This window comes from Urocitellus parryii, chromosome 2 (assembly GCF_045843805.1).
Source record: "Urocitellus parryii isolate mUroPar1 chromosome 2, mUroPar1.hap1, whole genome shotgun sequence".
Lineage (NCBI taxonomy): Eukaryota > Metazoa > Chordata > Mammalia > Rodentia > Sciuridae > Urocitellus > Urocitellus parryii.
This window is the reverse complement of record NC_135532.1, coordinates 173107565-173132667: the sequence shown is the minus strand read 5'-3', so window position 1 is coordinate 173132667 and position 25103 is coordinate 173107565. Positions and strand designations below refer to the sequence as shown.

General features: G+C 34.6%; 1 protein-coding gene across 6 annotated transcripts in view; it reads left to right on the top strand.

Moving 5' to 3' along the window:
• Positions 1 to 25103, top strand: part of Lrch3 (leucine rich repeats and calponin homology domain containing 3) — a 123586-nt gene that overhangs the window by 78568 nt on the left and 19915 nt on the right. For 3 of the 6 annotated variants that reach the window (XM_026394239.2, XM_026394232.2, XM_026394223.2), the window contains exons 10-18: positions 138 to 214; positions 7660 to 7711; positions 8147 to 8296; positions 12815 to 12865; positions 14901 to 14954; positions 18767 to 18838; positions 22705 to 22753; positions 23452 to 23559; positions 24865 to 24968. In XM_026394239.2, the coding sequence (XP_026250024.1) occupies positions 138 to 214; positions 7660 to 7711; positions 8147 to 8296; positions 12815 to 12865; positions 14901 to 14954; positions 18767 to 18838; positions 22705 to 22753; positions 23452 to 23559; positions 24865 to 24968 (717 nt within the window). The remainder of the gene's footprint in view (positions 1 to 137; positions 215 to 7659; positions 7712 to 8146; positions 8297 to 12814; positions 12866 to 14900; positions 14955 to 18766; positions 18839 to 22704; positions 22754 to 23451; positions 23560 to 24864; positions 24969 to 25103) is intronic. The other 3 variants (XM_026394247.2, XM_077795357.1, XM_077795358.1) reach the window with 2 other exon arrangements.

The following is a 25103-nucleotide window of genomic DNA, read 5'->3' as shown; positions in this document are numbered from 1 at the left end:
AAAGTTTACATTTTAAGATTCTGTTGAAATTATTTTTACTGTAATGCACAAATCCCTAAAAAGTTGAATGTGAATGGTGTAATCACTGTATTTTGGATACACGTTAAATTGATTTATTTATCCTATTTTTGATTTAGTGTTCACCAGTAAAGACAAGTGCCATTAGGGAGTTTCAAAAAACAGAAGACATGAGAAGATATTTACATCAAAACAGGTTTGAAAAAGCAATTCTATTTACTTCTTTCTGTCTTAAAACTCAGTGATAAGAGTGAAGTAATTTTGGTTTTCCCCTAGATGCATGTATAATGAAGACATTTAGGTATTGTGTGTTTTAGAGACCATGTATTTAAAATGATGACAGTGTTCTTTTGTGCTCCTGCTATTAAAAAAAAGGTAAAATTGATTTATTAATTCTGAAATCAGGTCACCTGAACTATAGCAGTACAAGTAATTAATTTGAAGATACTTAAGAGCTTTAAGATTGTTATGTTGATAATGTATGGATTCATGTATAAATAGGGCTTAAAGATTTTTTTAACTTAAATTTTGACTAGATAACAGGGACAGATATAATGATACGTATTCTTATTCCTATCTTGATCAGTATGATCTTTCTACTACACTTAGTACCTATTTCTAAAATGAGCTTGACTGTTTAGAATGCTGCTTCTCATCCTTGAATTCCAAAAGCTTTCTTCCCATAAACTATATGACAGTATCTGAAATTTTTCCAGCAGTTGGTTCTTTCCCTCTTCTGTTTTTATGAAGTCTTTTCTTTTCCCTACTTTTTTTTTATTGGTGCATTATAATTTACATACTGATGGGATTTGTTGTTACATATTTGTACATGCACACAGTACACAATATAACAATATGATTTGGCCAGTGTCATGATGAAGTCTTAAAACAGCATCCCCAACCTTTTTTTTTTTTTTTTTTTTGAAACAGGATCTCACTAAGCTGCCTTATGAGATCAAGGTCTTGAATTTAGCAGTCCATCTGCCTCACTGAGTTACTGAGGCTGGTCTTTAGCAGTCCTCCTGCCTTAGCCTCCTGAGTTGCTGGGATTATAGGCTTGTGCCACCATGCTTGGCTGATATGCCTATTTTTAAATGACTGTAAATTTACTACGTAGAAACTGTTGTACATAGTTCTTTATGCTTGAGTGGTTATTAATGTTATCTCAGGGACTGTGATATATATGAATTAAAGAAAATGTAGAAAGAACAATGAAAGAAAAAAAATCTCATAACTTGGCTTAGTTAAATTTTATATGCTTTGACATTTATCTCAGAATAGCTTTTTAGTTACTATATGTTCTTATACCAAGGGTATGGTCTTTGAGAATCCGGTTTCATGCACAGGTTTCCTATTAACATTTCTTCACCTTGGGCAGACCTAAGTTTTATCTCTCATCCCTCTCACCTTCTGTGTCCATCATAGGTGAGGCTAAAGATCTCCAGGATTTAGTAGAGACCTTCAAGGTAAAAGTCAGCTGTTTTACTCAGTTACTTTATATATTAGTTTTGTCTTGTATCTATTAAGTTTAGCAGCTTAAAACACCCATTTATTTTATCACAGTTCTATAGGATAGAATTCTAGGCTAGCTTGCATAACTTTTCTGCTTAGAATCTTTAAAGACCAAAGTCAAGGTGTTGACTGGCCTAAGCCCTTTATTACTATATGGCTTACATTTAAATTTTTTGAACTGCATATGAAATCCAAGTACCGTATTATTTAGTCATTTATTAAATTTCAAAGCCAACTCACTAAAGACAAAGGCTCAAAATTGCCTTTCATCATTTACTAATAAAGTACCATGTCTAGGGTCAATGGCCTTCATCAGTAGTCACCTTCCTTTGGTGAGGGGATTTTATCCTGTGTGGAGAGGATGAAATAGCTTCTTCAGTTTCATAACCCAAAAGTTCATGATCTCCTTCCTGGGATCCTGTGTCTCTACCAGTTCCCAGAGAAAATTATTCCATATTATACCACACTAAATACCAATTACATACCACTAGCAGCAGGACAATCAGCAACATGGCCACAAACACCAGCAGGGTCAGCCTGTGGTGCCACATCTTGGGTGGAGGGTGGTCCCCTTAAGTTTGTGGGTGCAGGTTGCAGTGAACGGGTATATGCCCTAAATTTGTATCTGAAGACTCTGGAGAAGAATCCACTTATAAGCTTGTACATGTTGTTGACAGAATGCAATTCATGTAGTTATAGACTAAGGACCTTGTTACCTTGCTGCTATCTGTCAGGAATTGCTCTAAATATAAAGTCCACCCACATTTCTTGGTTTGTGGCCCCTCCATGTTCAAGAAGTAATGGTGGGCTATATCTTCTGACATTTTAAGTCTTTCTGACTTTCCTTTCTGCCCATCTCATAAACTTTTGGCTTCTTTTGCTTTAAGGACTCATGATTACATTAGGTCCACCCAGATAATCTCCCAATTTTAAGGTCAGCTGATTAGTAACCTCAGTTTCTTCTGTAAAGACCCCTCTTCTGCCCCAGTCTGGCTGGGCACAAAATCACGAGCCACTCACACCTTGTAGATTCAAACAGCAACTCTTTATTCTCGAACTGTCACCGGCACTCTACACACAGGTTCTGGGCAAAATTCATGTACTCCACCAGGCTCTGAATCCCAAATACTTTCTGAATCCCGCGAGAACTCAACGGGAACTCAAGGAGCAGGCTGGCGCTTGAGGCAGCAGGATACGCCCTATTCCCAGCAGGGTACACCTTAGGCAGCAGGATACGCCCTATTCCCAGCAGGGTACACCTTAAACCTGGAACCACCCTAAACCCAAGGAGCAGGATACTCCCTATTCCCAGAAGGATCCTCCCTAAACCCGGATCCACCCTGGTCCTTGAGCAGGGTCACCTTTCTCATGCAGTGTCACTGCAAATGACCTGGGTCCAATATGGAGAGTCCTTCCTCTAAGCAACATTGGGTAGGCTGACAAAGAAATTGCAATGCATCATTCCTACTTGGCAATGGCTCTCAGCACTCTTCCGTATAATTCAGCATGCTCATTGGAATAAGACATGGGGGCTGAGTCTACCTAATACTATTTAATCCAAAGTTTCTATTTTAATTCTCTTTTAGAATCTAGTATTCTTTTTTTCGTGGTACCTTAGCAATGTATTTAGCAATATATTTTAAATATTACTTTCAGCATTGTAGTTGTTTCCATTGGAAGAGTCATTCAAGGTATTTAGTCAGACCCAATGCTAGAAATGAAATCCATAATAACCTCTTAATTGGATATTTCAAATCACTAAAGTCTAATGTAGTCCTTGAATAAGAATTTCATACTTTAACTCCAGTTACCAGTTAAACTCTAAGATCAATATATACTTCATTTGTTTATATAGCAGATGTTTGTTAAATATCTACTATGTGCCAAGTACTTTTCTGGGTATGGGGATTTATTTATGAACATCAGTCACAATTCTCTCCATGAGCTTACATTCAGTTGGAATAATGAATAAGAATCTAGACATAAACAATCGCCTCAAAATGCCTGACAACTCTCTTAGGCTCACAAGACTTGTATGTTACTTGGATAATATGTTAACAAAAAGAATCTGTCTCAGCAGTCTGACAGCTTCAAAGACGCAAAGGAATTCAGTCAGTTAACAAATTGCTACTTGCCCACTCTCATCCTGGCTCTCTGCTAGTGAACTGACAAAGAAAGTTGCTTACTTGGTTTTGTCTCTCAATTCCCTTCCTTTCCCCTCATCCACCAAGCTCTTCTCCTCTTTATATACCCCCAGCCTACCTCCTGAGGTTAGGAAAGTTTAGAAAATTGGTGAGTGTTTTATAGTTATTTGCCAAGATAGATTATGTAATTTTGAATTTGAAGCTAGCAAAAATTATCATTTTTTAATTATCAAAATATCATTTTTTTGAAAAAGACTGCTTATAATTTGAATAGCATTTTAATGTAGAAGAGATGCCAATAATGGGCTGGGTCCTGTAAAGTTTATTAATTTTTGTAAGAAGCGATATGAAAGTAAAGAATATTTGGGTTAAGCCTGGAAGTTTTTTGTCTCGAGTTTATTAAAGGTTAAAAAAAAAAACTACTCACATTAAGTGATTTTACAAAGAGAACAATTCAAAATCTGCCTTATAAAGTTTGGATTTACTCAGCTCAAGTTACAAGATTTAAAGGATGAATGTTTTACCTGCATTTTTGTTTCTTATGTGCCAATATTCCATTCTTTTGGGAGACAATGCCAGTGCCATTCATTCAAATAGTATTTCTTGAGCACTACAATGATTCTGGCTCTGTTCTAGGTCTGTGATATTTTGGAGTTTTCCTTTTAGTAGATGTAGACAAATGTATGTTACAAATACGTGTCTGGCCTTGCTAAGTGCTATAAAGAAAAATAAAATGGACTGAAAGAGATAATAGTGTCAAGGTGAGAGGAAAGTGAAAGTAATAATGTATTATTAGGTGATGCTATTTCAGTAGAAATCTGACAGTGTCATGAAGCAAGCACCATGGCTATCAGGGGTAGAAACTTCTAGGCAAGACCCTGAGGCAAGCACATACTTGATATATTTAAGAAACACCAAGGAGTCTGAACAAGGCAGGACAGGTTTGGGGTGGATGATGATGTTTAAAGAAGTGGAGAGAATTAGGGCTTGAACAACTAGCAAAAGAAACTGAGGAGTGGTCATAAGGATAGAAGAGAGGGTTGTCTCAGAGGCTAAATGAAGAGAGTGATTTAAATAATAAAAAAAAAAAAAGACATAAACTACTGATAGGTTCAGTAAGGTAAAAACTAGGACATAAATATTAGATTTGGGAATGTTTATCATTGGCAAATTTGGGAGCTAAAAGAGCAGGTCAGTGAAGTTAAAAACAGGATTCATTTTGGAGTGGGAACAAAATTAATTGATGAGATAAAATGAAGACATGGATTTTTAAAGAATTTTGGACCAGGCACAGTGGCACACACCTGTAATCCCAGCGACCCGGGAGACTGAGGCAGGAGGATCTGGAGTTCAAAACCAGTCTCAGCAAAAGCGAGGCACTAAGCAACTCAGTGAGACTCTGTCTCTAAATAAAATACAAAATAGGGCTGGGGATGTGGCTCAGTGGTCAAGTGCCCCTGAGTTCAATCCCTGATACACACATGCACACACAGGCACACACACACACACACACACACACACACACACACACAAAAATGTATAACATAGTGCTAAATTTATGGTACATAAACAGTCTTAGAATGGGTTTGTTTGGCTCTTTTCTGTGTTTTGGTCCAGTTCATCTACACATGGTCAATAAAAGCCACAGGAAACTTTAGCAGTAAAATTAGTAATCTAAAGACAAAGGTAGCTAATTCCTGTTTTTATAAATATATAGTCATTAGAATATACTTTTATGAGTTGTGTATACATGCAGTATCTTATTTAATTTTCATAGCATCTTACTGAGGATACATAATTATCCTCATTTTTATAAACGAGAAACTTGAGGCTCAAGGAAGTTTAATAACTTTAAACTAATAACTAATTCATTGAATTAGGCCAAACCTTGGAGATTTGTGTAGGTTTGTGTGGATGGTAGATTATTCCCATTGCCTCTGTTATTTTATCAGAGAGTCAGCATCTCAGGCACAAGTCTAGGCAGCTAGGCAAAGTAAGATGTCCACCTGTCCAATGAGCAGGAAATTATGAGCTTATAGTCATTTATATCACCAGCTCCAGCTCCATCAGTGCTTAAGAACAGCTTCTACTGCAGTATGCTACAATACTTCTGCCACTCAACTAGTTTCATTAAAAAAAAAAAAAAAGTGTATGGGGGGGAATGTTGTGAATACCTCAAAGTTTTAGAACCAATATTTTTTAAAAAGTAAGAAAAGAACAATAATAATGTAGCTTAATGTTTAGTTCATATATATATATATATATATATGTGTGTGTGTGTGTGTCTATCTATTTATATTATGTATGTATGTTATGATACACACACACATATATATTTTTTGATACTGTGGATTGAACTCAGGGGCACTCAACTGCTGAGCCACATCCCCAGCCCTATTTTGTATTTTATTTAGAGACAGGGTCTCACTGAGTTGCTTAGCACCTCATTGCTGAGGCTGGCTTTGAACTCCAGATCCTCCTGCCTCAGCCTCCCAAGCCACTGGGATTACAGGTGTGTGCCACCATGCCTGGTAGTTCACTTATATATTTTTAAAATTCAGAAAAACTGTAAGATAGACCAGTGTTTCTCAACAAAGTATACAGCACCACTCCCAAGAGGATACTTGGAAATGTGTTTATGTATTGTGGGAATTGGTTGCCAAAATGAGCTGCAGGTGATACTGGCAGGCTTTAAGGCTAAACTACCTATAATGTGCAGGGCAATATTTTACCAAAAAAAAAAAAAGATCCTATTTGAAAAGTAGGAGATGCTTATATTGGAGAACGTGTTCATAGATTAAAAGAAAAAAAAAGTCATGCAACATGAAGATCATGGCAACACTGAGGAATAACAAAGCTGTAATGGCCCAACATTACCACCTGGTGATTGGTATGGAAGAACTGGGTCATTCTCAGATTCAGATGTCTTCTTTACTACCATTTGCATATGCCAGGCTTCCCTGTTCATCTCCATCTTTAACTTTCACAGCCATCACAGGAGTAATGAGAACTATTAGTGCTTTGAAGATTTGTTTTTATTTCTCTGATTGCATACTTATTTCAGTGCATTTAAATCACCCTGAAAGGGTAATAATTATTTCAGATTTCAGGTACTAAATGTCGGAAAGTCATTACTCCAACATTTTTAGTTTCAGGCACAAAAATGAGTTACAGAGACTTAAGACACTAAATCTGGTTCAGAAAAAGGGTAAATATCAGAGTATAATAATTAGCATTAATAACACTAAGAGGCAGATAGTACCTGTTATTTTATATGTATATCTTTTAGTTGTAGATGGACATAATACCTTTATTTTATTTTATTTCTTTAATGTGGTGCCAGGGATCGAACCCAGTGCTTCACGCATGCTAGGCAAGCGCTCCACCACTGAGCTGCAACCCCAGCTCCAGTATTTGTTGTTTTTAAGTATCAAATAGAGCTTCATCTTTTTCTTAAGAATAAAAGTCAACAGAATCTTTATTTTTGTTATTAAAATTTTTTTGTCAGTTGAAAATAAGTATAGAAGTGCTTTACAAGTACAGTTCCCAGGTTTTGTAGTATTCCAGATTTCTGTTGATAAAATGGCTTTGTATATAAAAGGATCTCAATTTACATGTATCTTGTTCTGATCATAGGAGGAAAGAAGATAATAGTTGTATATGTCATAAAGAAATGATACCATTTGAAAAGTGATCCCAACTAGCTGTTTGTCAGTATCGTCTGACACTGACAGTTGTTAACTAGCTGTAGAATAATCAGTGATACCATCACATGAAATATGAGTTGGAGACATTAGTTATTTCTGTGGTTAAATTTAATGACTTAGTCTTAAGTTTACAAAATGCAGTTACTCTTTCAGTGCTACCTAAACATCTTACTGATATAACAGAAAGATACAGTAATGATAAACATTTCACTTGTCCCTTATGTGTCTGTATCAAAGAATTTTTCCTTTTCTTTTTTTTTTTTTTTTTTTTGGATCAGGGTTCCAGTTGAGCCATCTTCTCACTTATCACTATCACCAAGTCACAATCAGGTAAATATTAGCAGATTTATTTATTTTTATGTTTCAACTTTGATTTTTAAAAACTAAAATGGAGTACTTAAATTGCCATTACAGTAACTAACTGTGGCAAAATGGATAGCACATTGGACTTCTAGCCAAACCTGCAGTGGCCATTAAATTATGCACTCTTGTACGCTGTCTTCTTGGTCAGATAATACAACATGCACATGGTATTTGCTGTTTTTAAGGCACCAGACAGAAAATGAAACTTTATCTACAGTAATAGATTTATAGTAGGTGTAAGAAAGTGCAAAGATGGAAAAGATTAGGAATAAACACATTGAAAAAAATGCTAGGTGACTGCAAAGTTACTTAAATTAACATTATTTGCCTGTATTAATAGGGAATCTTGATAAGTTGATTCTCATCCCCACTTGCATGTACAAAATGATACCTTTGTTGCAGCTGTCATATACAGACTTGGAACTTCATCGGAGAAAAGAACAATTAGTAGAGCGCACTAGGAGAGAAGCACAGCTTGCTGCCCTGCAATATGAGGAGGAGAAAATAAGGACTAAGCAGATTCAGAGAGATGCTGTCCTGGATTTTGTCAAGGTGAGTCATTGGAATTCATTGACTGATACTCTTAAAGTTTCTTAGAAGTGCTTATTTGTTTTGTGGAGACTGTCAGTTCTTTTTTTTTTTAAGTATGTATTTATTTTTGGAGTTGTAGATGGACAGAATGCCTTTATTTTATCTATTTATTTTTATGTGGTGCTAAAGATCCAACCCAGTGCCTCACAAGTGCTAGGCAAGCTCTCTGAGCTACAGCCCCAGCCCTGTCAGTTTTTATTGTCTTAATTAAAACATCAATTTTTTTTCTCTTATTGTAAGGAATCTTGAGTAAATAGAGTGACTGTCTCCCCTAGTAGTGAGTAATTATGAGATAATAAAAATGATGATCTTCCTTTTTAACAATAATTGCTTCCTCTTAATTAGCACACTGCTATTGGACATATCACTTTACTATCCAGCTTTCTTTGATCTCTAGAGTCATAGTAAAGATCAGTAAGATCATAAAACTGAAAGTGCTGGGTAAACTGTAAAAGTGCCATGCAAGCATGAAATCTCATTGTCCAAACCTCTCTCCTACTTCTTCACTCTAGTAAATATATCAAAAATTTGCTAAACTCACAGTCTTCATTTTTTATAATCATCTTTTTAAAATTTAATTTTTAAGAATCAAACCCAGTGCTCACATGCTAAGCAAGCACTCTACCACTAACCTACAGTCCCAGCCCTTTATAATCATCTGTGATTCTTTCCCTTTCTTCCCTACATCCACTCAGTATCCCCAGTTAATGTTTCTTAACATTTTGTAGCCTCTGTTGTAGCCTATGAATTTTGATCATCTTATTTTATTTGTGTGATTTATCTTTTCATTCTAAAATTGCTTTGTAATTTTCTTCATAATTAATTGTTTGTAATTTTGTAAGCTTAATATTTCTCTCTCATATTCCTGCAAACTACACAAAGATAAGAACCATGTCTTTTTTACTTAGTTGCTATATCCCTAAAACTTAGCAGTTCTGAACCCACAGAAAAGTTCATTAGATATTTGTTAAATGAATGAATCATTCTTATCTTCTAAAAGCTTTCTTTCCTTTGTTTGATAAGTTTAACCAAAGACCACCTTTTAAAGTACTGTACTCATCTATTTTACTGTTTAACCTGACATTTTTGCTCCCCCCCCCCAAATATAACAAGCCCATAATGATGATCTTTAGCTCTTTTCTCACCTGATTCTTCTTTATCTGAAAAGTTCCAGTGCCTAATATTTGCTGTCAAAATTAAGTCAGATAGTTGGGTGCTGAGGCACATGCCTCTAATGCCAGCAGCTAGGGAGACTAAGGCAGGAGGATCACGAGTTCAAAGCCAGCCTCAGCAACTTAGCAAGGCCCTAAGCAACTCAGAGAGACGCTGTCTCCAAACAAAATATAAAAAGGACTGGGGATGTGGCTTAGTGGTTGAGAGCTCCTAGATTCAATCCCCAGTACTAAATAATAAGAAGAAAAAGAAGAAGAAGAAGAAGTCATATTGTTTGACCAATGGCAAAAAAAAAATAAAATTAATATTCTTCCAAATAGAACTTTATAGAGCTCTGAAAAGTTATCCCAACTAACTGTATCATCTCTCAGTCCTTCTTTCCCTTCTATCTATCCTGAGATGTCTCTTCTTTTTAGTCCTTTTAAAACTAATCAAAATTCTTTATCGGTTTATTTATTTATTTATTTTTATGTGGTGCTGAGCATTGCACCCAGTGCCTCACACGTGCCAGGCAAGCACTCTACCACCAAGCCACACTGCAACCCTGGTTTATTTAATTTTTGTAATGGAGAAGATGAGAGTATTCATCATGTTTCACAGACAAGGAATCTGCAGGTCTAGGGAAATTAAGCTATGTAATTATATACAATTAATTCATTTTCATAATCAGAAGGCTTTAGTCTAAAGCCTAACTTGTTCATTTATTCATTCACTGACTTGATGATAGATCCTTATAGAATGCTATTATGTACCTGTATAAGCAATAAAAAAATGCTTAATATACAAGTTATGCCCACCAGACACAGCTTAGATCTTATTAGGGGAAAACAAATATATACATAAAACAGAAAATAAGATAGCTTATAATAAAAAGTACTAGTTTTGTATCAAAGACAAAGGAGAAATTAGAAAACAAGTATCAGAATTGACCTCAGAAGGAAGTGACAAGGGACTTAGAAGAACAAATGGGTAGCCAGGAAGAAAAGAATGGATGATGGTCTAAAGATGAGTTTATTCTGTGTTGCAAGAATTTATGAATAGGTCATGAGCTAGGAACGAGCTTTATTAAGTTATACATTTAAAATAATGGCACTTGCCAGGCATGGTGGCACATATCTGTAATAACCCCAGCTACTTGGGAGGCAGAGAGGCTGAAACAAGAGGATTGCAAATTTAAGGCCAGCCTGGGCAACTTAGTGAGACCCTGTCTCAAAATAAAAAGGGTGGGGATGTAGATCAGTTGTAAAGTGCCCCTGAGTTCAATCTCTAGTACCAAAACAACAAGAGTAATAATGGCACTTAAGCAGAGTACCAGCTTGGTTCAAGTTCTTATTGAAGACCAACAGAAAAAATGAATTGGTGAGATGGTAAAGATGATGCTGATGATACTTCCTAAATTTACTGAATGATCACTATTTACCCCCCATACTGTTTCAAGCACTTATATTAACTCCTTTGGTCCTCCCAGTAGTCTAATAAGATAAGTACTAGGATATTCTCTTTTTATGCTCAGGGAGGATAACAATTTGCCTAAGATTAAGGTCAAATACTCTGCTAGTAAGCCACAGAGCAAGAATGCTCGTAAGCAGACTGGCTCCAGACCCTACTCTGACCATAATGCTATACTGCCCCTCAATAATTGATCATTGCTAACACTTACTATACCCTAGGTGCTATTCTATGCATTTTTCATAAATTTACTCAATTTTAGCTTTGCTTGTTGTAGAAGTTACATAGCTAGTAAGAGATAAATAATTACACTACAGATGGTCATGATTAAATGTCAAATTAAATCATAATCTAATTTAGGCAGAAGAGAACAATTCTAAGTTCTTAAGTAGGAGAAAAGCAAAAAAAATATAAATACTTCTGAAAAACTAGTCTACTCATGTTAGAACAGGTTAGGAAGAAAGAGCTAGAAGGAAGAAATAAAATGGTAATTGCATTAATTAAGAAAATGGTGCAAAGTGAGGACATAAAACTAGAAGATTTCTAAGGTGACAGAGGGTTGACAGAATTACATAGTGACATGAGTTTAGAATCAGAAATATCTGAATTTGAGTCCAACTTTGTCCTTTGTATGTGCTGTACCTTTTGTTTCTAATAATATTTAATTATAAAGTGTTAACTTTCAGAATTATGATAGATATACCTAATATTTAATACTCTACTATGGTGGATTTTGTCCAGTAAGGGGTGTTGAACCCAGGAACACTCTACCACTGAGCTACATTCCCATTTTTTATTTTGAGACAGGGTCTTGCTAAATTGCCCAGGCTGGCCTTGAACTTACCATTCTCCTGCCTCAGCCTCACAAGTAGCTGGGATTACAGGTGTGCACCACCACACAGAGCACTGTAGTGGATTTTTTTTTTTTTTCATGGTTCTGGGGATTGAACTCAGGCCTTGTGCATGTGAGGCAAGCACTCTACCAACTGAGCTATATCCCCAGCCCTACAGTGAATTTTATCAAGAGGCATTTCAAAAGAAGCATTTTTATACTTTGCACAATAGATATGTAGTGACAAATGATGAATAAATCATGAAGATGAATGAAGAAAAGAAGGTTCCAAAGCAAAGTTTTGAGACTAAATGAAAGGTTTTAGTGGGAATCTAGCATGTGGGGAGTATGTAGGATTTGAGGTCAGAAGAAAGGTGTAAATTTGTACTTGCCCCATAAGCTCTTTGCTCAGTTTCCTCATCTCTGATATGGTTTTTGTTTATTTCACAGAATAAGAAAAGTCACTTGAGAAAACTGTGTGTAAGAACACATTGTAAAACACTGAATACACTGATATTATTGTTATTTGTGATAATAACAGAAATGAACAAATTGGGGGGAAATAGGTATGCTAAATAGTGAATTTGTTTTTGTATATGTTGATAATGCAATGACATTGAGTTTCCAAGTAGAGTTTGAATAAGCAATTGAAAATGTCTGAGACTTAGCTAATAGAAAATTCAAGTTGTCAGTATTAGCATGATATTTAAAGCCATTAGAGAAGAAGGATTGAGTTCATATTGAGAGAATATTGAAAGAATATAATGGCACAATGTGTATGTAGGTATACATAAAGTTTTAAAATTTTTTTTCTTTTTTAAATACTGATAGAAATATGATAGTATAGTTTGTTGTTTTTCTTCATTTAAATTGTAAAATATTTAAGGTAGGGTGTAACATAAAGCGTTATATGTAAAAAATAAGGAAATTACTATAATTGTTTTAGTAAATACAGTTTACCATTTCAAATATGTGTTCTAGATTCTGACCAACTTTCTTTTTTTGTGGGGGTTTGGGGCATGTAGCAAAAAGCATCACAAAGTCCACAAAAGCAACAACCCCCCACAGATGGTGAGGTAAGTCTATATAATTACTTTGGGGGAGGGATTTATTATTTTTATAGTGGGAATGAAATGTTTTGAAGTGATTATCATTCTTTCAGTGATGAAAATATTGCCTTTTTTTTTCCATCACAAAATTGTACTTAAGAAGATACAGGCTAGGGAGTTTATCAAAATTTCTAGGTCAGGATTTTATATGTATTCATCTACATGTATATCACTCTAGAGATTTCTTACCCTCCTCATCTCTGCTAGGGACATCATCCCCTTCTTATCCATTTCAAAATGTTCTCTATAATGCAAGATAGTCCTAGAAGCTCTAAGATTATTATTTGTGTTAATAATAGAAATGAACAAATTGGAGGAAAATAGCTATGGGAAATAGTGAATTTGAAGTACTAGGATCAGTCCCCAATACCTCATAGATAGATAGATAGATAGATAGATAGATAGATAGATAGACAGACAGACAACCCAAGTTTTTTTAGTATGAGAAAATATATTTAGAATTTTTATTTTTTTAAGTACCATACGATTTATTTTTTTTTAGTCATACATGACAGCAGAATGTATTTTGACATATAATACATACATGGAATGTACATATATCAATCATAATGTCTATTCTGCTGCCCTTCCTATCCCCCCTATTCCTCCCCTCCTCTCTCATCCTTTCTCTCTATCCAATCTAAAGTGACACTTTTTTTTCTCTTTTTCTCATCACAACATCATAAATGTATTCTGTATAACAATGAGGTTCTCCTTCCATCTTCTGTGCAACTCCCCTTCTCCCTCTTTTTCCCTCCCACCTCTCTTCCCTATTTAGTGGTAGTCTTCTTCTCATGCTCTTCCTCCCTATCCCATTTTGAGTCACACCCCCCCACCCCCCGCTTATATCAGAGAAGACATTTGGCATTTGTTTTTTAGGGATTGGCTAACTTTCACTTAGCATAATCTGCTCTAAAAAATGTCCATTAGAAAAGTGTTTTAAAATCTTATTGAACTATAATAACTAATTCTATTTATATGAGAACTTTATATATTTGTATAATACCTTAAAAAGTCATTGAGACATTTTTAGTTGTTTTCATATAATAATAATTCTGTACAAGCCTTTGACAATCAGAGTGTGATATGCTTAATAATACATTTTCCATTTTTTACCCCAACATTTCCTTTTTGATGATTGTTCTTGAGTAATTCATTCTCTGAAAACTAAAGCTTCACTAAAAAAATGTATAGGTTTAAATTGTTTAATTATACCTTATTTACAGAGAAAGGTAAAGAAGAGATGTAATTTGGCTCATGAGTCACCTGTATGTTAAATGAAGCCCCTTACTCTGTGATACTAATTATACAACTTTATGTTCGGTATCCTATTTATTATGTATTGTAAGCTACTAAAAATTTCCAGACTTAGGTTTTAAATATCTGCATCTCAAGATTATCCCTCCATGACTATTCTTTAAACTCAGAAAAACATTAACTGGAATGCTATCTGCAGTTAATTAGCCTTGCAAGAGAATTCTAACCATTTATACACCAGAAATCATGTCTCTAGGATTTATTTTTAAATTTACCACTGGTTCACTAGATGACTGCAAATTCTTTATATTATGTCAGGTATCAGCTTTCTCTTCTGTGAACAGAAAATAACCCCAGATCCCTCCTTAGAGGGTTTTTTAGGCAGTAAGGTCATATTTGAAGGGCTGGGGTTGTAGCTCAGTGGCAGAGTGCTTACCTAGCATGTGTGAGGCACTGGGTTCAAGTCTCAGCACCAATAAAAATAAATAAATAAAGGTCTTGTGTTCATCTACAAATTAAAAAAAAAGTTTAAAAAAGATCATATTTGAAGTTGTTTAAACTCTTTAGAAGAACATCAGTGCTTATTGGCTATTGTATATGAATTCCAAGTGATTGTGAACATAATCCTATGTGTCAGCTCTTCAAAAGTGACTTATGTCTCTTTCCTTGTGTGCGTATTTTTTAAATGCATTGCTTGTGTGCCTGGTTTGTTTTTGACTTGATTCATTTTTTTCCACATCTCCAGTGTTCCTTCCCATCCAGAAGGTCTCAACACACTGATGATAGTGCCTTGTTAGTGGTAAGAGTTTATGCAAAATGGAGTTTTATGCTGCTATTTCTAGATATTGAAGAATAGTTATTGTGCTTTCACTCAGAAATTATCTAATTATGGTAAAATACCATAAAACATGATGAGCATCATTACTAAGTGCTTTATAAACAACTAGAACTATTTCACTGCTTTATCATTTGTGATTTACCAAGTGTTACAGAGTTCTGCAGCTATGATTCACATGTTAGTGCTTCCCAAGATGAAACATTTACATTGAGAACCACATTGACTTTATGTTAGAGTTTTTTAAATGTCTTTTCAAATTCCAGGTGGTACTTTATTAATCATAATTTGACTCATGAGTCATCTGTATGTTAAATGAAACCCCTTACTCTGTGATACTAATTATACAATTATATATTTGGTATCCTATTTATTATGTATTATAAGCTACTAAAAATCCCAGACTTAGGTTTTAAATATTTGCATCTCAAGATTATCCCTCCATGACCATTCTTTAAACTCAAAAAAACATTAACTGGAATGCTATCTGCTGATTATTCTTGCAAGAGAATTCTAACCATTTATAGAATTGCTTTTCCCATCATGTTTTATGTTATTATTCTATAATAGTATTGAAAACTAGCAGTTCAAAAGGCTAATGTCTATAACAAATTCTTTCCTGTGTGCTGGAAACTGTTGCCATTGTGCATACTATATAAATTGCATGCTTTCATGTGAGACTCCTACTACAGAAACTTCCATTGTTTGTTAAATTTTCTATGTATTCTCCAATCTTCATTTCTTTTGAGATAGATAAAGCACATTTTAACTGGCAGTTTTACAAATGAATACAATCACCAGTCTCTGGAGTTTTAGTGGAATTGGCATGAGAAATAAAATTAGTTTAAATTAATATGAAAAGATAGAACTGCTGATGATCCGCACACAAAATTATCTCATTCAATTTTCATAGCAAGAGTTAAGGTTAAATTTAGCACCATTTCATAAGTAATTACTGAGGCACAGAATATCTTGTCCAAAATGTGGCCTTTCCAAGGTCACTTAGCTGGTAAGTGTAAGGCAAGGTTTGAGTCTAGGTCTGTCTGTCTCAAGGACCTGCAATAAATACCCTGCTATATTTTCTACATTGCCTCCTACATTGTAACTGAAAACAGTTCAGGCACTGAATATGAGATTTAATAACACATATTGTAAGTGATATAAGTCTGAGTGCCCAATAGTTTTTTTCAAGGAAAAAGCAGAGATTGAAAAAAAAAATTTCCTTAGCATGAAATTTGAAACATCCTTTAACCATTTGTCAAAACATATATACTTGTATGTATTATCAGTATGCATGTTGGAAAGGTAGAACATGTACACCAAGAACCATATTGACTTTGTAAGTATAGGTGGCCTTTAAAAACAAATCTCACATTTTTTTGTATGCCAAATAATATCCAGCTAACCCTGTACAAAAGAGTCCTATTTTAAATCATATTTCCTAAGTCATATTTTAAATCATATAGCTTTGATATTCTCAAAATTATTCTTCGAAGACATTAAATTGCTCTTGAAGTCTAGACCTCAATGCTTTTTGTGCTCTGGCTACTGCCTGCCTCTCCAGGCTCATATCTGGTCTCTCTAGGATTTTTCCCACCTCTACAGATATGGTAAGCCCTTTCCCATCTTTGCAAAGGGCTGTTCTCTCCTTACACCAGAATGCCTCTCCCTCCCTGCATATATTTCCCCTATTGGGCTACCACACTGTAAGCTTCAGGGGCACAAGGATATTCTCTGTCATATTTACCCTTTCATACCCTGGCCCCACCATAGTTCCTGGGAATATATTAGGTGCTCAGTAAATATTTATTGAATGAACACAAAAATGTTATATATCTAATAATTGCTCATTTAATTGTTTTGTCATGAACATGTCTGATGTTACAAGAAGGAAAAGGTTGAATTTGATTTAAAGACCTTGTAATTTAGGATTTGAAATACATATTAGTAACATTTAATGCCAGTTACACTAATATTCTTTTGGGGCCGCATCTCAAGTGCCTGTTGCTTTTAACCTTTTATGTCTCCCTGTACTGCCACTGAGCTGCATTCCTTAACCTTTTGTATTTTTATTTTGATACAGGACCTCACTGAATTGCAAAATGAGGCTAGCCCCAAACTTGCAATCCTCCTGCCCCAGCCTTTTGATTAGCTAGGCTTACAGGTGTGCACCACGGCACCCAGTGGCTTCTAGACTTTTTATATTTGAGATTGACTGCAGTTCCAAAACATTTAATTAAAAGGAAGTCTAGGAAATCTGAACAGATGAAGCATACACGTGTCTTAACATTGTCATGGTCTTATTCTTTGGCACAATATTTGTTTCTGTGTTAAAATAGATTTTGTCACAGAAATACATTATTGGTTACATGCTTTTTTTGTCAATAAAAAATATATATACTGTTCTCTACTAATTCTCATTAAAAATATAGTTGTAATCAGGCATGGTGTTGCATGCCTATAATCCCAGTTACTTGGGTGACTGAGGCAGCAGATCACAAGTCCACAAAGTTTAAGACCAGCCTGGGCATCAGAGAAAGACCCTATCTAGGGGGGGAAAAAAAAGGGTGTATTTATCCTATTGAATACACATAGACCCTTTTATAAATGCCCACTTATGCTGGGCATTGTCGGGAGCAGCTCAGGAGGCTGAGGTAGGAGGATCGTGAATTCAAAGCCAGTCTCAGCAACTTAGCGAGCCCTAAGCAACTCTGTCTCTAAATAAAATACAAAAATGGGCTGGGGATGTGTCTCAGTGGTTAAGCACCCCTGAGTTCAATCCCCGATACCAAAATAAATAAATAAATAAATGCTCACCTATGTTTTTGTTCATTTATCCCATGATGTATCCCTAGTTTAAATTTTTTTATTATTTAATTTATAAAGACCTTAATAGCTTTAAGCTTTTGCCATTTTATTGTCATAGTAGGTAAATCTTATTCAGTTCCTTTCTGAAAAATCTTCTCTGATTTTTATTTCTCTTGTGGCAAAAGAAAAAAGTTTTATGTCTTGACCATCTTAGCTATAATCAAAAATCTATATAATGGCTTCTTTTTTATTTTAATTTCAAATGTTGAGTAATAATCATACATAGACATTAGTTTCTAACAGTATTTCTTATAATATCTGTAATATACCTAACTAGTTGTATGTTGACTGGTGAAAGATAAAGGATTAAAAACAGGGGGTAGGGGGATTCTTCCCTACCCTCTTATAGGTCATTTGGAATTTCACAGAGGCAGAAATGAAATGCTGGTTTATCCTTAAGGTGTGATGCAGAATTGTTATGTCCTGTGTTCTCACATCGGAGCCTTAAATTGGATTATAATAAATTAATTTGGATTAATATTAAAAAAATATTGTTCTGAAGCCAGTTCTGCCTAGTTAAAATTGACTGGTTCATTTTCCCTGCTATAGGAACAGCAAAGGACTCAATAGTTTGAAAACTGTTTTGCTAAAAATATTGATGTTCTTAGTTTTATTTCTGTGTAAAATAATTTTTATCAACTCATGCCTCTTGGTTCTTCATTAATATGGTATGAGATATTACAAATATCCTGAATTATTCAGGTAGAGATCCTGTGTTGTATAAATGATGGGGATTTTCCCCAAAAATATTCTCCTTCAAACTTATTAATAACCTTGGTAAAACATTTTTTGAAAAGTTTGTCAATGACTTTTCCTTCTCTAATTTCACTGATCAGACCTGCCTGCCTGGCATTTTGCTAACATAAATGCTGCCTTCTGTTTCTTCTCTTCCTCTTTTTGAAATTTAGTCGCTGTCAGGGTTGAATCAAGTGGGCTGTGCTGTTACCCTGCTTCATTCTTCTGCCTTCACGCCTCTTAAGGTATCTTTTGTTACATTATTTCACCAGGAAATTTGGGGAGGGTGTGCACAAAGTAGGTCTTAAATTTTCCAATAGATTGGTGATAGCAACAATCTGAAATCTAGGATTGTATGAAATATGCCTAAGCTTATGAAACTATTTGAGTTTAACACTGGTTTCACTTGAAATTTTTTGAAAGTTTTACATTGCCAGATAATCATAGAGTCTACATTAATTCTTTATATTCAGATTCTATTTGAAATTTCATTCTGCTTTTTTATCAAAGGTTATATTTTATCATGAATTATTTTATGTGGTAAATAGAAAATATAAAATAACTGTTGTTTAATATGCATGTAAAATAAGTCCCAGTCTGTAAAATTATCACTGCCCAAACTTGCTGGCAAAGTCAATAAAGTTTTATTGTTACCAGGTGTGGTGGTACATGCCTGTAATCCCAGCAACTCAGAAGGCTGAGGCAGGAGAACAATGAGTTCAAAGCCAGCCTCAGCAACTTAGTGAAGTAAGCAACTTAATGGGATCCTGTCTCAAAATAAAATATAAAAAGCCCTTGAAATGTGGTTCAGTAGTTAAGTGCCCCCAGGATAATCCCTGGTACCAAAAAAACAACAACAACAAAAAAAAACTTTTATTGGTACACAGCCAATCCCTTTTGTTTATGTATTTATTGTCTGTGTCTGCTTTTGCAATAAACAGCAGAGTTGGAATAGTTGTGACAGAGATTATAACAATCTGCAAGCCTAAATGTTTGTTTGGCCTTTTAAGAAAAAAAATTGCCACCCTTTGCTTTATGTCAACAGTAATATTAGATGATAAATTCCACCTTTTAGAAAAATTTAGTCTAAATTCTAAAAATTTAGAGCCTGTAGTGTTTTATTTTTTAAGGCCTCTGGGAATGATAATTGCATCTTTATTTTAGTATACATAAGAAATTATTAAAACTTCTCACTGTCAAGATCCTCTCTTTGACTAACATATCTGTTCTGCTGTGGCATGTACTGATTTCTTTGTTCCGTTACTTAACAATCTTTATGTAAGATTCTTTATATTTGAAAGCTATTATTTACCACTGTGTACTTCTCTGCTTGACCCTGAAAAAACTACCTACATTATTTTCCATGTTAACATTTTTTCCAATTATTCTCAGTTGAGTTCCTTATTTGTACAACAGAAAGTTATTTTGGTTACTTTTTTTTTTTTCACAATTCTCTCAAGGAACGTAAACCATTTTACAATGTGTGAGAGAGAAGTTAATTCATTATACTCAAGGGATATCTCATGGCATTGGCACTTTTAATCTGAGTCATAGCTAATAAAGGCCATATACAAATGTGCCAAAAGTTGCATGATCCAGACCAAATTTTCTCTATAGAAGTGGCTATGACTTTGTTTCTACCAGCCTGCTAGACTGTCAAATGAGTAGATTTTTTAAATATTTTATTAGTTGTTGATGGAATTTTTATTTATTTATATGTGGTGCTGAGAATCGAACCCAGTGCCTCACACATGCTAGGCAAGCACTCTACCACTGAGCTACAACTCCAGCCCCTCAAATTACTAGTTTTAAAAGATTTATTCTTTATTTTTATCTTTACAGCAGTTATGTACTGGATTTAGGCATGATTTCTTATTGTTGTTTCGTTTTTTTTTTTTTTTTTTAAGAGAGAGTGAGAGAGGAGAGAGAGAGAATTTTTAATATTTATTTTTTAGTTCTCGGCGGACACAACATCTTTGTTGGTATGTGGTGCTGAGGATCGAACCCGGGCCGCACACATGCCAGGCGAGCGCGCTACCACTTGAGCCACATCCCCAGCCCCTTATTGTTGTTTCTTAGCCAGGCTTAGAATTTGAGTTAATGTCAACTTCTGAGATTATTTTATAATCTTTTTGTTTTGTGTCTGGTTCTCCAAGAATTCCCAAATATAATTAATGATCCCAATGTGATTTCAACTAATTATTTTATAGTGTCCTAAAGTGCAAGTCATGTAGATTTATAGTTTCAATAAAAGTACATTAAAAGTCATCCTATTAACAGTTTCCTTCTTTCTGGCTTTAGTTTCTTTCACACCCAGGTGAGTTGCATGGTATCAGTTGCTGTTTCTGGAGGTAGAGAACATTTGCTGACCTTCAGCATCATTTGTTTTGGCTCTTCCTTCTTATCTAATAAAGCTAGCTGCCTATTAACTTTCTTTTATTCTTTAAAATGTTAAATTTCTAGTCTGTGTCCTATGAATAATTCTTTTAAATTTTTAAAAATATTTTTTTCTTTATCTAGAATAATTTTTGCCTTTAAATGTTTTTTCTACTTATACCATTGGTATTTCAGCGAGTCTTCATTTAGCTAACTTTCTCCTTCCTAGCTCATATCTTTGAAAATAACAGTAGTCTTTTTGTTTCCATCTAAAGTATCCAGCTTTTGCCTCATTTGCCTGTTGATTCCTTTTTATTAATTCCTATTACTCTTGTTTTAAATTTATTAAAGTTTCCATTTTTTTCAACACCTAAAATATAGATTATATACATCTATAATCTTTATGAACATGTTGTTTCTGCCTCAGTCAAGAGCAAAGCTTCTTGTTGGCTTTTTTTTTTTGGCGGGGGGTACCTGGAATTGAACCCAGAGGCGCTTAACAACTGAGCCACATCCCCAGCCTCCCTGCATCCCCACACACACCTTTTTTTGGGGGGTGACAGAGTCTCACTAAATTTCTGAGGCTGGCCTTGACCTTGCAATCTTCCTGCCTCAGCCTCCCGAGTCACTGGGATTACAGGCATGCCACCATGCCTTGCAAGCCCAGCTTGCTTTTTAAATCTTAACATTTAAATCTTGACTCTCAGCCTATAAATATCAAACTAAGGAATCATTACCAGAAAATTATCTCTAAATCTGTCCAAGAATATTCTCAACTGCATGGCTCTTTCCTTGTCTTTGTTGTTTGCAATTAAAATTCTATCATCATTTATTTTATCTGACCCAAATTCAGCTAGAGATATGAGATTTTTGAAACTATTGAGCCCTGGGTAGGGTGTGAGGGAGCAGATATGTGTGTATGTGTTAGTTTTAAAGTCATTTTGGTTTAGAAATGCTTAATATACCATAAAGTTATGTTTAAATTTAATTAGATGTCAAGACTTCTTGATTCTGCTCTCCTGCCAAACCTTCAACGTCTTTAACCCAGCCATTGAATATGTTTTTTATCTTAAGTTCCCCTTTTTTACATAAACTTTATACCGTTTTAGCTAGTTCCTCCTCCTTTTTACAGTACTGATCTTCAATGAATTGAAATCAAATACTATTCTAGAAAAGACATCATCTTGTAAACACATTTGTTTCTAATTGAATGGAGAAACCTATTTCCTGTTTTCCAAAAGATTAAATATTATTCTCCAGAGGAAAAAGTATTTTAGAAATTATTCCAGAGAATTGCTATTAGAAAATAAAATTTTATTCTTTCCCATATATTTTATACCTTATAGTGATGATTTCTCAGTCTTTGGAAAGGCCTGTTATTTTTAGATAATACTTTACATAAACACAAAAAGTTTGACTGGGGTTGTATGTAGCTCAGTGGTAGAGTGCTTGCCTAGCATGTGTGCAGGACTAGGTTCGATCCTCAGCACCACATAAAAAATAAATAAATAAGTAAAATAAAGGTATTTTGTGTGTCTACAATTAAAAAAATATTTTTTAAAAATAATGTACGAGATTAATTCTTTTCACTTAATTTTCATTCCAAGACTTAAATTTGAAGGAGAGTTGCATGGGTTTTTGGTTTGGGATTTTTTTTAATATAGTCCCAAAGTTAACATAAATGTGGAAAGTTTGTCTTCTTGAATAATAATTATTGCTGTGTTTTTCTCCACAGAGTGATGACAGATCTACTGCCATTTCAAGTTCACCTACAACAGAAACAGGTAATAGACACAAAAGTACAGTTAACCATATCAAGATTCTAATTCTTTACCAGAATTTTCTTGAACAAGTTGATTAGTTAGAGAACTGACTTCCTTTTCTGAGATAGAATCAGACACAAATTGAAAACTTTCTAAACATTTCCCACTTTTTAATTCAACTGGTTATTCAACTACTTAGCCATTTGATGAGAACAAATGAGCTTGAGCCAGCAGGGCTATAGATTTGCAAGAGGGTATGTTCAGTATATTAGCATTTTTCTGTATTTATTGATATACCAAAAATAACATGAGAATTAAAAACCCTTTTCTAAGGATTACTTTTCTATGCCAGATTTTTCGTTAGTAAACAGAATTCTTAACAAGCATGGTGGCACACACCTGAAATGCCAGCAACTCAGAAGGCTGAGGCAGGAGGATCACAAGTACCAGGCCAGCCTCAGCAACTTATTGAGAACCTGTCTTAAAATTAAAAAATAAATAAAAAGGGCTCGGGATGTAGCTTAGTGATAGAGCACTCTTTGGTTCAATCCTAAGTACAAAAAAAAAAAAAGTATCATTTTATATCATATTGCCATGTTTGATTTTTTTCTGTATGTACTACTTACTGAACTTTTGTGACTGTGACATGTACATCTACATTATATTTAATTTGCTTTCCATCTCCTTTCATTTCATTTTGCTTTTCCATACTGATTTAGTTCATCATTCCCCTGCATATTCTTTTCCTGCTACTATCCAGAGAAATCAACCCCTGCGCCCTGAAAGTTTCCTTTTCCGAGCAGCTGTCAGGGCAGAAACAAATAAAGGTAGGTGATAGTGATTTTAAAAATGGGGCAGGATAGGGTTGGGGCTGGAAAGGTGCTTTATACAAGACATAAACTATAACATCTTTTAAACTTATATACCAAAAGCTTTAAACTCTGCAGATACCTGTGATTAAATTTGTTTTGATTAAAAAGTTGCTTAGAATCACCTAAAAGCAAGCATTTTTATGTTTTTTGGTTTAGGGGGGTTGGGGTACTAAGATGGCCTGGGACTTGAAATCCTCCTATCTTAGCCTCCTGAGTAGCTGGGATTACAGGTATGCACTGCCACACCCAGCTAAATAAGTTTTGAATATTTGAACAAATAAAATCCTCTTCAGTTAGAGGATATAGCTTCTTCTCCCCGACCCCTTTGAAACTGGGGATGGAGCCCAGGGACACTTTCCCACTTAGCTATATTCCCAGCTCTTTCGATTTTTTATTCTGAGACAGGGTCTCACTACATTCCTGAGGCTGGACTTTAAACTTGTAAGACTCCTGCCTCAGCCTCCTGAGTCACTAGGATTAGAGGGATGTGCCACCATACCCAGCTGCAATGCGCTTTTTCAGATTTTTCTGTATTGATAAACTGTCAAACATTTGTATACTCCATCATCATAAACCAACAATTTTGAGAAATATGCACAAAGGTATACCAAAAATATGTCCAAAAATATTCACAGCAGTATTATTCAAAATAGCCCCAAATACAATGTCCATCAATAGAATGAATGGATAACAAATTGTGGTATAGCTAAACATTGGCATATACCGTAAAGGTCATGAAAATGAACAAATAACTCTGAACATCAACATGGATAAATCTCATCATGTTAATCAAAAGAAGCCAGAGCACAAAAGCATACAATATGATTTAATTTATAGAAAGTTCAAAAATGAGAAAACTAATCTATGGCTTTTGAAGTCAGCATACTGGTAACCTTTAAGTACTAATAGGCAGAGCATGCAAGAGGGCTTTTGAGCATAAGTAATGTTTCATTTACTAATTAATTAATATCTCTAAGGATATTAATTGTTTCACTTTCTGAGGAAAATTATTAATCTCTGCTATTTGTATAATTTTCTGTATATGTATTTTTTTTCAATGATAACATTTTTGGGCTCAAATAAAGTAGTTAAGCGAAATGGGTAATCATTATCGTGTATATTTGAAATTTTCCATAATAAAAACATTTTTAAAAATTCAATCCAGAAAGCAGAAAATGATGTCCTTGCAAGGACACTGTCATCAGACAGATGTATTTTCTTAGCATTCGTTTTCTATCTAACATGTTAGTATTTTTCTAGGCCATGCTTCTCCTCTCCCATCTTCTGCACCTACCACTGATTCTACAGATCCCATATCAAGGCAGAGAGAAGAAGAGCTGAAATTAATAGAACAACTACGAAAAGTGTGTATATTATCTTTGAATTGCACTTTTTCCGTGATATTACTATAGTCCATAATCCCATAATTACTTGTTCATAGAATTAGTAGATATCTATTGTGGCTGTGTTTTGTGATAAATGTAAAAGAAATTATGCTA